At 41.3% G+C, this 16,039-nt stretch overlaps 1 protein-coding gene across 1 annotated transcript in view; it reads right to left on the minus strand.

The window, feature by feature from the left end:
• Positions 1-1,180: 1,180 nt before the first annotated feature.
• ptp4a2b (protein tyrosine phosphatase 4A2b) overlaps positions 1,181-16,039 on the minus strand; it is a 33,764-nt gene continuing 18,905 nt past the window's right edge. Inside the window, exons 2-6 of the mRNA XM_066717239.1 lie at positions 12,086-12,883; positions 11,384-11,476; positions 5,920-6,050; positions 4,212-4,286; positions 1,181-2,456 (exon numbers count right to left, since the gene is read on the minus strand). Of these exons, the coding sequence (XP_066573336.1) occupies positions 2,345-2,456; positions 4,212-4,286; positions 5,920-6,050; positions 11,384-11,476; positions 12,086-12,181 (507 nt within the window). The 5' untranslated portion in view covers positions 12,182-12,883 and the 3' untranslated portion in view covers positions 1,181-2,344. The remainder of the gene's footprint in view (positions 2,457-4,211; positions 4,287-5,919; positions 6,051-11,383; positions 11,477-12,085; positions 12,884-16,039) is intronic.

Genomic DNA, 16,039 nt, shown 5'->3' on the forward strand with positions numbered 1-16,039 from the left:
GGCAGGCAATATATATATAAAAACAGAGCTTTAGTCTAACACTTAATTTGGGAGGTGTTGCGTGTCGGTCTGGGAAATGCTGGGATCCGATTGGATGTCCTGCACGGGTTCATGCCCTAGAGCCTAAATTTGAGTGCACAAACCACCAGAAAATGGTAACTATGAAGGAGATCATTCAGTGGAAGGCGTATGACACCACCAAGACCCTGCCGAGACCAGGCCGTCGCTCCAGACTGGATGGCCGAGCATGACTGATCAGAGAGGCTACCATGACTTTGCAAGAGTTACAGGCTTTTATGGCCAAGACTGGTCAAAGTGTGCATGTGACAATATCATGAGCACTCCTCAAATCTGGCCTGTGTGGTAAACATATACTGGGGCATTTGGTATTGAGGCGTCAGCACACAGTGAGCTAAGTGTTGTAGACGAGCGTCAAGGCTGTACAACCACAAGCCCGTAATGAAAACCAACTGTGAACGATCACCTGGGGAGTTCAAACCTCCTGGGCTCAACGTCTAATGAGCATAGCACTGTTTATAACACCGCTGTAATCCCACGCTCGAAAGCCGACAACTTGACACGTTACGTTACATTTTGTCTCGATGCTGGGAGAGGAAGAACGAACCTTTGGTATCACAAGATGTTGGCATGTCAAGTGGAAGCTCGCGAGACGTGGATGAGAATGCCCAGGACAAAGACGGTCGCTGTAGTAAAACTTAACCCGCCACACGGCTTCACACCAAGAAGTGATACCAGCACTAACTACGAGAACAACACAGGACCCACACCTAGACAGTTTTACTGAAACACAGTTGGCGAAGATTGCTTTCTTTTACTTGCTTATAATTTAACGTCAAGCCAGAACCAACCAATCTAAAAGCACCAATAACGGTATTGAAAGAAACTATGCGTGTGTGCTTATTCACATTTTTTTTTTTTAACCGAAAATAGTTTTTAAAAACTACAGGTCAAGCAATTACATTTTCTTGAGCTAGTATTTGCCTAATCACATGAACATCAAATACTTGTGTACATCAAGGTTGTGTTATGAAGTACACACTAATGAAAAGTCCCTGTATGTGATCCTTATTATCCCTTAACGTTTGTTTTTTAGCTGTGTACCTAAACAAAACACACAAACTGTGACACTTCTTAAACAAGAGTATTTTAAAAGCAGATGGAGGATTGAGAATTTTATTGAGAATCAGCAAAAAGTAGGGAAAGCTGTCCAAAGAGAACTCACTCTTGCACCTACTTCAACCAAGTTCACTAAGGGAATATTGTGCACAGAACTATTATTTTCTTTACACACACAATGAGGGTACAGCATTTAAAAACAATACAAAATAAAAAGTCCTATTATCCAGCAAAGTGACAGGAATGGTACCTGTGCATTTCAGCCTAGGAAACAGTACCTAAACTGGCTGATTGCTCACAAAAGGAAGCTATTTCTTCTTGGGACGGTACCAACAGAGGACTGGGCTTTCAAAGAAGGATTAAAACTTGGCTCCAGAGAGTGGCCCTGTACTAAGACACAGAAGCTACTCTCCACTTCCAATTATTGTCAGAAGTAGGAGAGGACAATAGTTGTGCTTAAAGGGGTGTTTTTTCATTCTTACATATATTAAAATATATATGTGAAAATACACATTATGCACACATGTGTATAATCATATATACGACAAATTATTTAAAAAAGGTAGAAGTGACAGATCTTTGCTGTATTATGAACTGTTATTAACCACCACCTCTACCAGCACCCTCCCCCACTCCCCTTAAATTGACAGTGACTCCCACAAATGGAGGCAAAATAAAATACTGCAATTTAAAGGAACCTTTGAGCTGTGCAAAAGATTAACCAAAATTAACCGGGGGGGGGGGTAAAAAAAAAAAAAAAAAAAAAAAAAAAGTACAAATAACATCGCTGGTTTGATCTCTGCAAACCCCCAACACACACAAACCTCTCTCCATCCCCAACCCCCAGTGAGACGAATCTGGACTTTTTCAGTAGACTGATCAATCCCAAAGAGATTTAATCCATCACCCATCAGGCCTGACCTACCACAATATGAAAAAAAACTAACAAAAAAAACATGTAATCCTACCCCACAATGATGAGTATCCTGTATAGATCCCACCCCCCGCTGAAATGTGTTTGTTAAAACTCGCTCAGTGATTGGGCACCGAGGATGCGAGTAGACAGACCGTGCAGCTCCGTGTTTGCCTGGCGGCGAGAGAATCCTCAAAAGCCATGAAATTTCATTTTTTAACATTTATTTGTTTCCGCTCTGTAAATCGATTTCCTCAATTTAATCACCACCATCATATTTATCACTTTCTCAATCTACTGAATACAGCAGTTGGGGCCGTTGGCATCCTTGAATTTCAATCTCATCTTGGGCCGGTATTTTTCGAGGTAAAGTAGCTGTTTGGAGTTGAAAGCTCCTCGTCTTTTTCTGGAAGGCAACAGGAAAAATGAAGGATGCGTTAAAATCCAGGAGTTTTAGGAAGCTAGTTAAATGCACAAAAACCGTCTGGATTTTGGATTTTGAAAACCCAATGACAAACTAGGCCTAATCTTTAGAGGCCTACACCACATCCAAACTTTCACATCTGTGCAAGTTGGAAATGACAAACCTTACCATATCAGGTTTCTATTTATATGAGGAAATATCTTTTGAACATCACACTGCGATCCCTGTAGTGGAATTTTGACAATACTAGATTTACAGCACACCTTTCCTCATTCCTCTTGTATTGCAAAAAGCTGAATGATGTAACAACTGAAATGCCCAATTCAAGTGCAGAACCATCTAGTCATCTTGAATGAGAGAGTCCATTTGTTTGAAAAGACTTAAATGTTCAAATGTGTGCTCTGCAACACTGATATAAATCTTATCCCGGATTAGGCCTCATCATCTTCGTTATGTGTCCTGTGACAGAAGCCACCTTTCACAGGGTGCATCATCAGTTTAATGCAACTCTGGCATACAGAGGTGCAAAAGGAAAAGGGATCTGCATGGCAACAGTAAAGTTAAAGCCAGGGTATGCAATCCAGAGAGGCCAGAAGTTAGCAGCTTGTTTTGAAAGCATAGAGCCACCCTCACTTCAGAGGCGTCTCCAAAGCCACACCCCCTCTATCACACATGCGCACACACACAGAGCAGAGTCTCAGCGCCAGGAGGAGAGACGTGTGGGTGGAATCGATCGCTACGCATTCAGATTACCTCACGTCTCATTCACAGGTTAGACATTACAATAATAACAAACGTAAACAACTTATTTACGGTTATTATGTTTTTAAAAATAGTAGCTGTGGCTCGCCTTCCATTCTCGCGCTCGCTCTGCACAGCGTCAAGGTTCCCGCGCTGATGACGTGTGATTGTCTGCACGAACAAGTTGCGCAGCGATACGCAAATATAGATTGACAGACAGGAAGGACACCCTATCATTACATTCGGACCAAATGCAATGATTGGTCGATCCTTTTTTAGTCCTGTCCCTTCCATAGAAGATTATATATATATATATATTTTTTTTTACATTTAGACTACTTAAATTATTGATTGCTATCAGGATGTGAAGAGACTTTCAAACAGTATAACAATTTTTTTTTTCTGGAAAAGATTGCATACCCTACCTTTAAAATCTGAGAATTAAATTAAGTAGAAGAAAACAAACATCTGCACCAGCTTCCCAAAGAAGCACAGAGGAGAGCTTGGTTATTCTGATATGTACAATTTGTAATAAACCAACACAAACAGATGGAAAACAGCATCAGTGAACTTTTATGAATTCTGAAATCTCAGCAATACTAAAATCAATACAAACTACACACTGACCTCAAACTGAGCGAGATGTATATTGGAACTGGGACCCGTTTCATATTCCAGTATTTTATCCCATTCGAAACATGACCCTTGAAATCTGTAATGTCTCACCCTTGGGTGATGTAATTACAGCAAGGCTTGGCGGAGGGGGTTGAGGAGGCGCTAATGAGGCCATTTATTATTGTCATCCATTTCAGGACTATAAAACCTCCTCCAAGGGCTCAGAATGATATCTGGACGCACTGCTCTTACTGTCTTTATCATTAGTCTTTAAAATATTGATCACAAATGTGCACTTCCTGAAGAGCAAGCCCCCCCCAGCATTCCTGTCCTCTCAACCACCTCCACATCCCAAACGATACAGAAATGCACCACACTTACTGTCTTATGAACTGGACAGCGTCTTCGTACTTCATTCCACATTCGATCAGGGCTAGGGCCACCAGGACAGGTGCTCTGAAAGACAGGCAATTACACTTCAGCTCGCTTGAGTTAAGCCTATACAGGCAGCGTGTGGGATCTGAGCATGTCTGACCCGCAGCCATCAGTGGGAGGTCAAGGAGGCAAACGGCTCTGAACAGGATTTAAGAGAAAGAGGGGAAAAAAACTAAAAAAAAAAAAAAAAACTAAAAGACAAGTGTAAAGCATCAGGGTATTTGCAGTACTTGGAATTACATTAGACAGTGCCTGGACAGGGTCAGAGGACGTTCTTGGGGGAAATTAGTAAATCTGTAAACTTTAATGGAGCTATTCCGAAATTATGATAATGTGGTTGGAAACAGGAGCTGTTAAATAAGTAAACTTCACTGGAAAAAACAACTGTGACCAATTTATTATTGCTTATCATTTACTTCTTAGGAAACACTGATTCCCATCAAAGAAAACCTCAAACACAAGGGAGTTTTACCTCCAATTGAGCTGGAAGGGAAACAAATATATTACATCCCTCCACATATCATTAATCTTCTGGAATAGAGCATGAGTACACTGCCCAGTAAATTCCTCACATTTACTTCATACACTCTGCCGAGTTTTTAAACCGTAGTGCACAGGATTGAACTTGATCCAATAAAAATAAACTCCTGACGTCCACATGACAGAAGCAAACGCAGCGTCATACAATATTCACCAGCACATAAACACGGACGGCACAGCGCTACCTTGAGCCGGCTAAGAAAAGCAATAAACCTAAATGGAGGCTAGAAACAGACTGCTCCAGTCAAACACCCCGGGCAGATGAAGCAGTTGGTCTTTTAATACATATATGTATCACAGGATTTAACTAATTTCATCAGAGCCTGAATGGCTGTGAATGAACTACAGATCATGTAATGTGTTGCTATGCTTGGGGTTAATAGGTGACGTGAAAGTAGTCTGTGCTTTAATGATAGAAATTCAAATATTTTTTCCCCCCTCTCATTTGCGGTCATTTTTAGTTTACCCTGTAAGGAGGTTATGTAACACAGGCAGTGCAATAAAAGTCATGAGATTGATTGTTTAACTTGTTTTTTTGTTTTTTTTTAAACAAAAAACCATTATAACTCAGGCCATCTTGCACAATAATTAAGGTTTTGCCCGTTGTATCTACAGTGGTATTTAAGTGGCTTTTTCAGTCCGAACCAATGTTATACTTGGAACGTGGTGGTTTAATCATTTCTCTCTCGAGTCTCAGCAGACTTAAATTACCCCATCATTTTCATTTGACTACGTCTCTTCCTAATGTCTCTGGGTCCCAGATCACAGCAGTACAGCCTCTGGATGGTTAAGAAAATATCTGGAAGGGAGATTTTTGTGGTTGTATGTGGGCTGAACACTGACAGTAACAACTGCAGCAAAAGCGCAGACAACCCAAATGGTTTTGATGCATGTGATTTTCTTTTGTTCAGAAGATTGGCGGACGCCTTAAACATTTAAAAGGACAATAAACGCTCAACTACTTACACGGAATAGAGTGCTTTGCGGAAAAATAAAGTAGAAGTGATGTGCATCATTTAAACAAAACACACGCATAGAGATGACTTAAAAACTGCGAGATAACAGTAGGTGTCCTTCAAATGTTAAAGCCCTCCAACTGTTAAAATTGACTCACCGGCCCAATCCTGCGACACAGTGCACTGCAATGCAACATCCTGGTTCCTCTCGGAATTTAGTTTTCAACAGGTTCAGCCAATCATCGACAATCTGGGTCGGGGGAGGGGCTCCATCATCAAAAGGCCAATCCTGATGAAAGAAAAAAAAAAAAAAAGTATAAAAACTTATTCTGTAGATTTTCTGAAACAGGGGCAGATAGCTGATGAGGCCAAAGTGCAATCAGTTTGTACAGTGGGAACATTAAGGTGTGCAAATCCTGCAATGCTATTCACAAGTAAAGAGAAAGTAAAACTATTCAATTACATGGGTCGCGAGAAATGCCAAGCTCAAAAACCCAGTGATATGGCAGTACTGAATTTCCCTACGTATATTCAAATACTTTTCTCTCAGAAAACACGCAAGGGCAGTGTCACAATGCCACAGGTACAGGGAGGCCTTGTAGACACTGATACTCCAGGAGGAGGAAAAAAAGAAAACCCAAAAACCACCAGGAAATGCAGACTGACACGTGGCCTACAGACACCCACCCATGCCTGACACAGAACAAATGACATGTGAATGACAGGACCTGCAGGAGGATCCCAGCTTCTTTAGCATTTCCCTTTCTAAACCTCAGTTTCATGCTGAGATTTAAGTGGGGGGGTGCATTCACTGTCTGCAAAGATCAGCCCTGAAGCCAGTGTGCACATTACGGTGACTCTTTCATGACAGCTCACACATGCAGATCCGTGGCACTGAGCTCCTGCACCCTGGATGTTAGCGAGTGAACATATGGCATGTGAGCATCTGTATTCTGAGAAACTTCACATTGATTTTCGAGACCACCCAGCTACACACACTTCCTCGGGATGACCAGGAATTGCAGACTTTGCCCCCGTCTTTACTGAAAGCACAGTATTTTTGCTTCCCTTTTATGGACTATTGGTTTGGCATTAGAAAAAAAATAATAATCTACATCAAATGAGGAAATTATACATTCACTGCCAATTAAACTTTGATCCTTATCAACCTTCTCATGTTTAAGGAAATAAAAAGCTTGGTCACATTCCCTAGATTAGCCTATAGGTCTCTGTAAAACCAAAAAGGCTGGCAGGTTGATAAAGATGCTTTCCACATATTTTCCCACAGAGGCACAGATCATATAATGCCAAGTCAAATGAGGATTAATAAAAACACCTGGTAGTCATGGGGATTTCATGCTCAATGCTGCAAATTAACTCCTGTTTCCTGGAGAAACCACTACCACCAATTGGCCTACAGCACATTTAAATTACTGGAATGTTTCTCAATGATACAAAGCAACGGGAGGGATTCTGTCACTGAAAAGGTCCAACCAGCCTCCTGCAGAACGGCGAGCGAAGCCTGTGCTGTTTGGGCTCTGGACTCAACATCAGCAGTCAGGGGAGAAATCAAACTTGACATCCACAGCCTCCCCTGCTCCTGCCTCTGCCGTCCAGCCCACAGTCTCTGCTCTCTCCCAGGCACTGCACCAGCAAAACCTGCCGCCGACACCAACCTACGTCACTCACACCAGTGTCTGCAGGACAGCTTGTAGAATAGGCAGAACTTATAAATGTCTGATGTTGCACCTACAATTTTACATGTTGCATGTGTGCTGCAACACCAAATTAGATTACTTTCCCCATTTTATTAGCAAACAAAACAAATGCAGCCCCTCAGAAAAGAGCGCATAGATCCCTCTGCACACCCCCATATCCTTATCAGTGCTCTCTTCTGCAGGCCGCTCTACTACACACTGCCCCCAGTCAGGTGTGAGATTACAGGCAGCGTCTGGAGTGCCGGCCCAGTGTCAGTGGAGCCCCTGCTGCCCTCAGTCTGGATTCACTGGTTGGCCGTTTGCCAATCCCACTGGCTAGAACAGGTTTCAGTTCTCCAGCAATTTCCTCAAAACCACTCAGTACAGTGGCTGTTCCTACAACACAGTCTTATGCACACATGTGCCCAAACACACACACACACCCCCCCTTCCAGATCCCTATTTCAGCAAATTCTGAAGGTTCAGTTTAATAATCACAGAATTGTTACATTGTTTTCTTGCCCTCAGCACACAGTAAAATGCCTTAATACATGAGGACTGCTCGTTTGCTTATAGATTATAAAACATGCATTCTGAACTGAGGGAGTTCAGACAAACACAGCTCTGTGCATAGTTCCTGAAGCTATAGCGATGGAGCATCACATGACAGAGTGGTGTGCTGCAGCGGCCCCTTGGAGAGAGAGAGGTCTGCAGGGAAGACTTGCTGTTATGCTCAAGATTCAATGACTGAGGTTCGTGCCAAGGAAAGCAGGTGTTTAATAGAGACGGCTTACTGCTCTGTACTTACTGAGGGAGGGAAGAGGAGCTAGGGACACGAATGACACTTGTGCTGTCTGACCTATTTCTTAGCTTATTGGGTCAACTTGTCTGGAAGGAACACCACAATCACAAAACATCATTTATCACTGAAAACTTGTTTAAACATTTATGGGCAAAAAAATAGTTTTCCGCCTGCATACGCAATGAAAACCAAGACACAATCAGAATTCAACACATTTTCTCCACCTCACATACAAAACCATATTTCGCAGGTTAAAGGTCAAGGGGCGTAGCAATGCAGAACACTATACAAGCTAGGGCACCAAACCGTGAATAAGGGTTCAATTCGAAAATAAAAATCACCCCTTATTGAAGCATTTTAAACTGAAAAACAAGGAGTTTTTCTACATGGACCTTAAAGGAAGAAGTAAAAAAAATCATATGAAAACTGCTTTCATACAAACTGTGACATTTTCTCCAGTTTAAGTGAAATATCACAGTCCAGCAGCAGGGGGCAAAGTGGAAGTCCTTCTGCAGACAGCGCCAGGATAGTGGAAGAAATGACAAGTGGATTTTAAAAACTAAATATTGCATTTTCAATAATGTGCAATTGTTCAAAACACTGACTCCTTGTCAGCTATCAATACATGTCTAGACTTTTTTTGAGAGGCTCATGAAAAGCTTTCTTGTAGTAGACTAATTTAAATAAAAGAATCAGGAAATTGTTAATCCTGTAGAGAGTCATGCAAATAAGTTAAATACCAAGGACTCCAGCTTTCTATTACGTTGGCGTGTGACAACAATTGCCGAGAATGAAAACAAACGCAGATGAAGGCACATTTTACAGTCAATACAACAAATACTGGATTTGTAAGCAAATGCGATGCAAGGTGGCTAAGACAGAGGATATTGCTGTAGCAAGGGAAACATCAATGAGAGAACAGGAAACTCAAATGGACAATGATCTTTAAGCAGCGGCTATGGAGAAGGACACTAATCATCTTTCCTTGGGAAGAAGCGTTTGACCCGTCCCCACGACAATAACGGCTTTGTTGTGACATTTGGTCACAGCAACTGGACCCAGGAAACAAGGGTTGGGTTCAAGGTTCCTTAAACTCGTCCTCGCTGACCCTACACAGCTGGGTTTTTGATCCAGCCAAGCAAATTTTCAAATTGGCAGTGCTCAAACATGCATTTTGCATCAAAACGTCTTTTTATAAATGTTTTAGATAAATGAAAACAAAAAGGTAAAAGGTCATCCGAGAATGCTATGGCTACGTAAAGCCAGGCAGACCAGTTAAAAATAATAAAGAAAATCGGCAATTCTTGGTCTTGAACACAGACGGCAGCTCCTGCCACAGAGACGCCCAGTGCGTGTGTTGTAGCACATATCTCCTTGGCCTGATGAAAGGTACGGCTGTGTCACCTTCCAAGGGGAAAGAAATGCTCAACACCACTTCTAAAAATACACCCGCCTAACATGCTTTGGAAACGCAGCATAATGTCTGCCCATTAGTCTCTAAAATGCAATGGGGGGGGGTGAGCGTACCAGTCCAGCTGAAGGCAGCTACAGAAGTGGCTCTTCAATTCCCAAAACAGTCCTGCCCTAGATCTAAGCAGCTCGACCTGCTGTACAACTCCAGGTATTTCTCTGCATCACAGCCCAGCCCTGTGCACACACTACCGGAGGCTATATTTAGTAAGGCCAGCTGTAGAAATTGCACATCACTGTTTGGGAATTGGCTTTGAGGAGACAGACTAGTCTGTGGCCTGTCTTTCTGTGAGACAAGGGGGCTGACTGGCAGAAGGCTGTGCCAGGACTGCCCACAACCACCCCCTGGAGGAGCACTGGACTGCAGACTCTAAATGTGGGAGACCGAATCATCTCCTCTCGGCTTCCTGCATTCCTATAGACCTGAAGGATTCCTGGACTGAACATGTAAATTCCTTTATTACTTCCAACTAATACAGAGTGCTGCAAAAGACTCTTAAATGTCATTTTATTTGTACGTGTATTCTCCCCCAGCCAGATGAAGCCAACAAGAATGAAGCTGCAGACTGTTACTGGATTCAGGCTGGTTTTTGGTGGCTAAGGAATGCTGTATCCTGCTAGCATTTCAGCCTGCGTTTCCTGGAATTCCCAGAGGACTTTGCACAAATACAAACAGTTTAGGATTATTCGCAGGATCAACACATGCCTGCTGGTATGGATTGAGTCCAAATTTGACTGTACACCCAGATGTGACTACTGCTAACGTTGTAGTAGATGAAAGGACTTCAGAGAAAAATGCAGAGTGTGATTTAGGGAACTACAGAGTTCCGTGTTTAGAAGGCTGAACCCATAGCAGACAGCAATTTACTGTAACTGAAGGTATAAATGCAATGTTGAATGTCACAGGGGCTAAAAACAGCAGTGCTGAACAAAATCAGCTGATGCCAAAGCTTTGAATTGCTATTCGAGGGTAACACTACAGTGTAAACACTGCTGCACTTAGAACATGTTGCATTTAGAAGAACAGTTTGTACTTTTCAGTTTCATCTACCCAGGAGGAGATAATTAGAAGTTAAACGGAGACCAATGTGTGGAGGATTGCAATCTTTGTGTTGCACTGCCTACTGCACTGGGCAGCAGTCTCAATTGGGTCTCCTAAATACCACCCCCACAAACAACACACTTAATTTAAGCCACAGGAGCTATAGCTTTTAGGTTTTAATCCATTTATATTATATATCAACTTGGTTATCTTACTTATGGAGACTACGGTGGCTCTGAAGTGCAAAGCACAACAAACTTTTCCACAGCTGAAATGAGGTCATGAGGAGAAGGCTGAAAACATTTTTGAATTAGCCAACTCGTTCCACTTTGTGCTGATTGCAGCTGTGGGCTGTGGGGAATCACTTGAGGGTTACCAAGTCACAAACTGTTCCCATTGATACCGGGCTTGACTGTTCGATTAACACGCCACAGGTGATACTTGAAAACCCAAGCTAAGCCTCAATCAGTGCAGGTGCATAGATATTTTTTTTGAAGATAAAAAGGCTCAACTGACAGCTAAGAACTCCTTTTGAAAATGGCCATGAAAGTCAGAGGGTACAAATTGCAAAAAATCTCAGTTACACTGAGCCGAATGTGAAACTGACTTACCAGGACATGAATGCCTTCTTTCTCCACGGGCACTTTGTCGTAGGTGGCATCACAGACACGGACCAGTGTGTGTACCCCGTATTTCTTCAATTCCTGATAAAGAGCAGTCAACACAGCCTCAATAACAATATACATCACATAATGCATCAGCTTTTACAATCTAGGATGTAAGACCTTATATATTGCTCACTGCATCTCCTATACACTTGTGCAAATTCTAAATTTCTAAAATGTATTATGCCTGAACTGCCCTGTATTATTACACTCTGTACTGCTCTGATATTTTGTAAGTCGCCTTGAACAAGGGCATTTGCAGAGAAATAAATAAATAACACATTGATGTTTAAACACATTTGAAAATATTTTTAAAAAGTCCACCGAAGATTGGCAATAAGTTAGAGCCAATGATGCCTGCCAAAATACTAATAATTATGATATTTTATAGCCTTACATGCAATATGGATGAACCAGTGCAAGACTGAATTTATAGCCAAGACTCCGCAGAGGTAGGCAAAACCATCATGGAAATGAGCAATATAATACGAGAAGAGAGCTGGAAATGCTTGCACCACATCAGAGATTTGTTTCTTTTATAATAGGACATCTGCATTTTGCATGTGGTCACATAGCAGTTACTTTGTTACTCACTCAGGTGCTTAGACAATCATAAAACAAAATATACAAGAAGGATTTGGCTCTTACCTCTGTGAACTTATTGAGTGTTGCATTGGTGGGGTTGTGGGTTATTAAAAACCTCATACCATCGTAGGTAATTTCAACTGGGGCTGGACGGTTCATGTTGGCAAGCAAAAAAAAAACTACAGCAAAAAAAAAAAAAAAAAAAAGGTCCTAAAATAGGTCTTAAATTATTTTTTTTAAAAGGAGGCTTTGGCTCAGATGTCAGTTAGGACTGCGTTTTATTTTTGTAATTATTGTTACTGGAACATGTGCGGAATAAAAATATGCTTAAAAACTTAAATAAAAAAAAATATATTTATATTTAAAAAAAAATAAAGAGGGGGAAGGCAACAGGTTGAGGAGAGAGGAAGGAGAGAAAAGGGCAGGGGAGGGGGGTGTCAAGTCCGCAATGCCCCCGCAAAAAAAAGAAAAAAAAAAAAAAAAAAAAAAAAAGAAAGGGGGGGGCGGGGGGGACTATCCTTCAGTCATTCAATCAGACAAATGCGACAGATTACCCCATTCAGGAGCAGTGGCTCTGATTGACTGATGACAGGAAGGCGACAAGTGACTAGACTCAACCTGTGTCTGTGACAGGAACTTAGCCGAGGACTACGTTTGTTCCCAGGGGGTGGTTGGGAGTTGCAGTTCAGTCCCAGTTTGCTGGTGTGCGGGGGGCTTCTATGGGGGCTTCTGGGTGGCGTAGTCTCGGCGAGGGGGGCCAACGGTTCACTTGTCTGCGAACGCGAGGTGCTGGGCCTGGCAGAAGTCTCCACTGACGCTCACAAACGCCATAAATGTGCGGCCCAATTCAGCACAGAAATACTATGGAGAGAGAGAGAGGGAGAAGAAAGATGGGACACGTTAGCTACATTTGAAAGAAAAAAAGATACTTAATGCATTGTGTTCATTTATGTGGTGGGTATTAGATTAGTTTGGGATTCCATTTTCCAAATCAGTTCAGATAATTCATCACTCTTTCAAATAAAATCTAAAATCTCTCTTCGTGCCCTCTGACCCATTGCTGTCAATAAAACAACCACATCACTGTTCGATGACCGGACGCTCGTCGGAGCCATTTTAAATCCTCTAACCCTTTCCCTTCAAAGAGTCTAATCGGCTCAAAGTCCTCCACTGTGAGTAAGAAAGGAGAGAACACTTTCTGGCCTCTACTTCAAAAGTATGCACAATTCACCATAACAAAGACTGCTGTAAACATACCAGGGATTAAATGCCACATTGGCAGTTGGAATGGATTACCATTTACATATAATGTTACAATAAATACTTTAGCTGATCGCATGCCATATTCTGTCTAAGCATCTCTAGGAGCTATTAAAATGCAAAGAAATCTTTCAAATGAAAGATTTTTAAATTGTAAATGTTAACAGAAATATTGGTCTCCAAACAGGCAAGACATATTCCTATGAGCCTGGGTTCAGAAACTACAGAGTGCCAGTCACAAGTTAGGGATTACAAGCAGGGGCTGCTTCAAAGAGCAGATCTGTTATGCACCAAACCAATTTGCATGCCAAGCGACAAATCAGACTAATACAACCAGTATGTTTTTTAATATATAGAGGCCTACACAACTATTTTAAGGCTTGTGTAATTATGGATCAATCAATAAAGCATAATTTCACAGAATGAGCAGAAAGTGCAGAGGTCTCTTCACTTAGCTTCCAGCTTGGTTAAGCACATTTTTTGTTTGTTCTGTTCGGTGCAGAGTAAATTATTGTGCAAGACAGCTAAAGGTGTTCATATCTTAAAGGTATCTTTAGAGGTGGCAAATATTTTACATTTAAACTTTTCTAATTTGCTTGTTCTAATCAAAACATATTTTGCCAGTTCTTTCTTCTTCTTTGAACAGTGCTTTAGGGTTCTACTTTTAGATACAGTTTTAAATGGCACCTTCTCTATTGTAAATAGTGATGAAAATAGTAGCATACTTCACTGCTGAGCAGAGGCCTGCTACACCAGCTGCTGTTGCCTCTCTACAGTGTGCAGAGGGCTGCTCACTATCTTGCAGCACCATCGTCGGCGTATTTCTGTAAAAGCTTAACCTCCTTCCCCTTTGCCGGGAAATCATGCAAATGTCAATGCAAGGCAAGCTTGTGTCAGTTCTGTTATGACAGCGTGAAGAGTAGAAATGTCTGCAAGTGTCTCAACCAGAAATACCACACCTGCAGAAAGACCCAACCAAACCAAAATAAACAAACAGAAGCTCCTCCAGTAAATCAGCTCAGCTCATGAGTGACAACAGCCCAGCATAGTGGCGACTGGAACTGGGGAGTCCACTGTGCATTAGACCTACATCTACAGACTGCCTCTGCCGAGGACGCTTTTAGCGGTGCTGTCACTTCACTCAACAAAAACCAAGGCCCAAGTGTTTCGGATTAGGGTTGAGTTGTTCAAACTATAGTAGTCATGTAACTTCACAGATCGGACAATCGGAAATTGTCAAAAAATATGTCCTTCTGTAGTGTGAACATCTCGAAGAAAAACGAAAAATAAACACTTCTTACACCGTGGTGTACACACCAGTTTATTTATGCACAGTTTAGATCTCGTGTTTTATAAATGCATTGCAAATTAAAATTACAGCTGAAAAGGTCCTGAACTCCCAAGGGCGTAGTAAACACCCCCGTAACACAGAGGCCAAATGGTGTGGTTTGTGGACATCTGTCAAAGAACAGTCCTCCAGGTGGTGCAGAGTATTGTAAATGTACATTTTTCCACAATGTTACATAGCCCTCCATTTTTAATGTTTTTATTAGCTTTATACCACTCACAAACTTTTGGTTTTACTTCAATGAAAGTACATCTTCAAATTAAACCATCTTAAAGCCAAATCTCAGCTCTGAGGCTGTATAAAGGCTATGGTACATGAAAGTTTTGGTAATATGTGATCAAAACTGTGACTTGCCCTCAAATCCCATGATTGGTGCCCGAACTATCACGATATGTACTGGTGGTCATGTCCTTGACTGAAGCATGAGCTCTGCTACAATACAGTCCTTTTGGGAGCATGCGCTGCTGTTTAAGGTAATACGGCATGCAATATCTGATTGAAAACAAAACCATATTATCAAAAACCAAACCGCTTCTATTGCCACAGAGCACTGTGACATTAAATCAAATGGGTTATTTTTCTGTAAATGTACACCACAGTTTTCTCTCCCTGTACAGTAAACCATTCAGTGTTAAATTGCTTGGATTAGGACGATACACCCTGTACCTTCTGAACCTGACAGGAATTGCACAACACAGGACTCCGCACTGAATGCTGCGTCAGTCTCGCACCAGCTTGGTTATCTTTGGCGATTTTGACATTTCTTCCAACCAGGAATCAGATTTGACCTTCACAAATGGAAGCTACTGTAACATGTTTCATAGAATTTATAAGACAAAATGTAATTTTTTCTTATAAAAGCATGAATACTAGGTGAAAAATTCATACATTATATATATATATATATATATATATATATATATATATATATATATATATATATATATATATATATATATATATATATATATATATATATATATATATATAAATAAATAAAAATATATAAATATATATAAAATCGGCCTATAAAAATAAATAGACCCGAAGGTTATGCATGGTTGGGGTGCGGGGGGGAAAGTGCTGACGGACTCTCGATGGGTGTGTGTGTGCACGAGATAATGACTGATTGTCAACCGGGGGGGGGGTGTCCAAACTGAAACTTGACGAGGACTGTCGAGTACCAAATATGGTAAATCTGAAATTAATACTTTGTAGCTGGCATATCTGTTTCCGATGTAAACAAATCAGCCACAATGACAAGATAAAAATATCACTTGCCAAATTATCAAATTAATCGGGCATTTAAGCGAAGAAGCCTGTCTCACAGAACCTGGAACTTGCATCAGGCAGTTGGGCAGTCCCTTGAACCATGAGATATATATAAACAATATAAATTTAGGAGTATT

Source organism: Amia ocellicauda, chromosome 11, assembly GCF_036373705.1.
Source record: "Amia ocellicauda isolate fAmiCal2 chromosome 11, fAmiCal2.hap1, whole genome shotgun sequence".
Classification (NCBI taxonomy): Eukaryota; Metazoa; Chordata; class Actinopteri; order Amiiformes; family Amiidae; genus Amia; species Amia ocellicauda.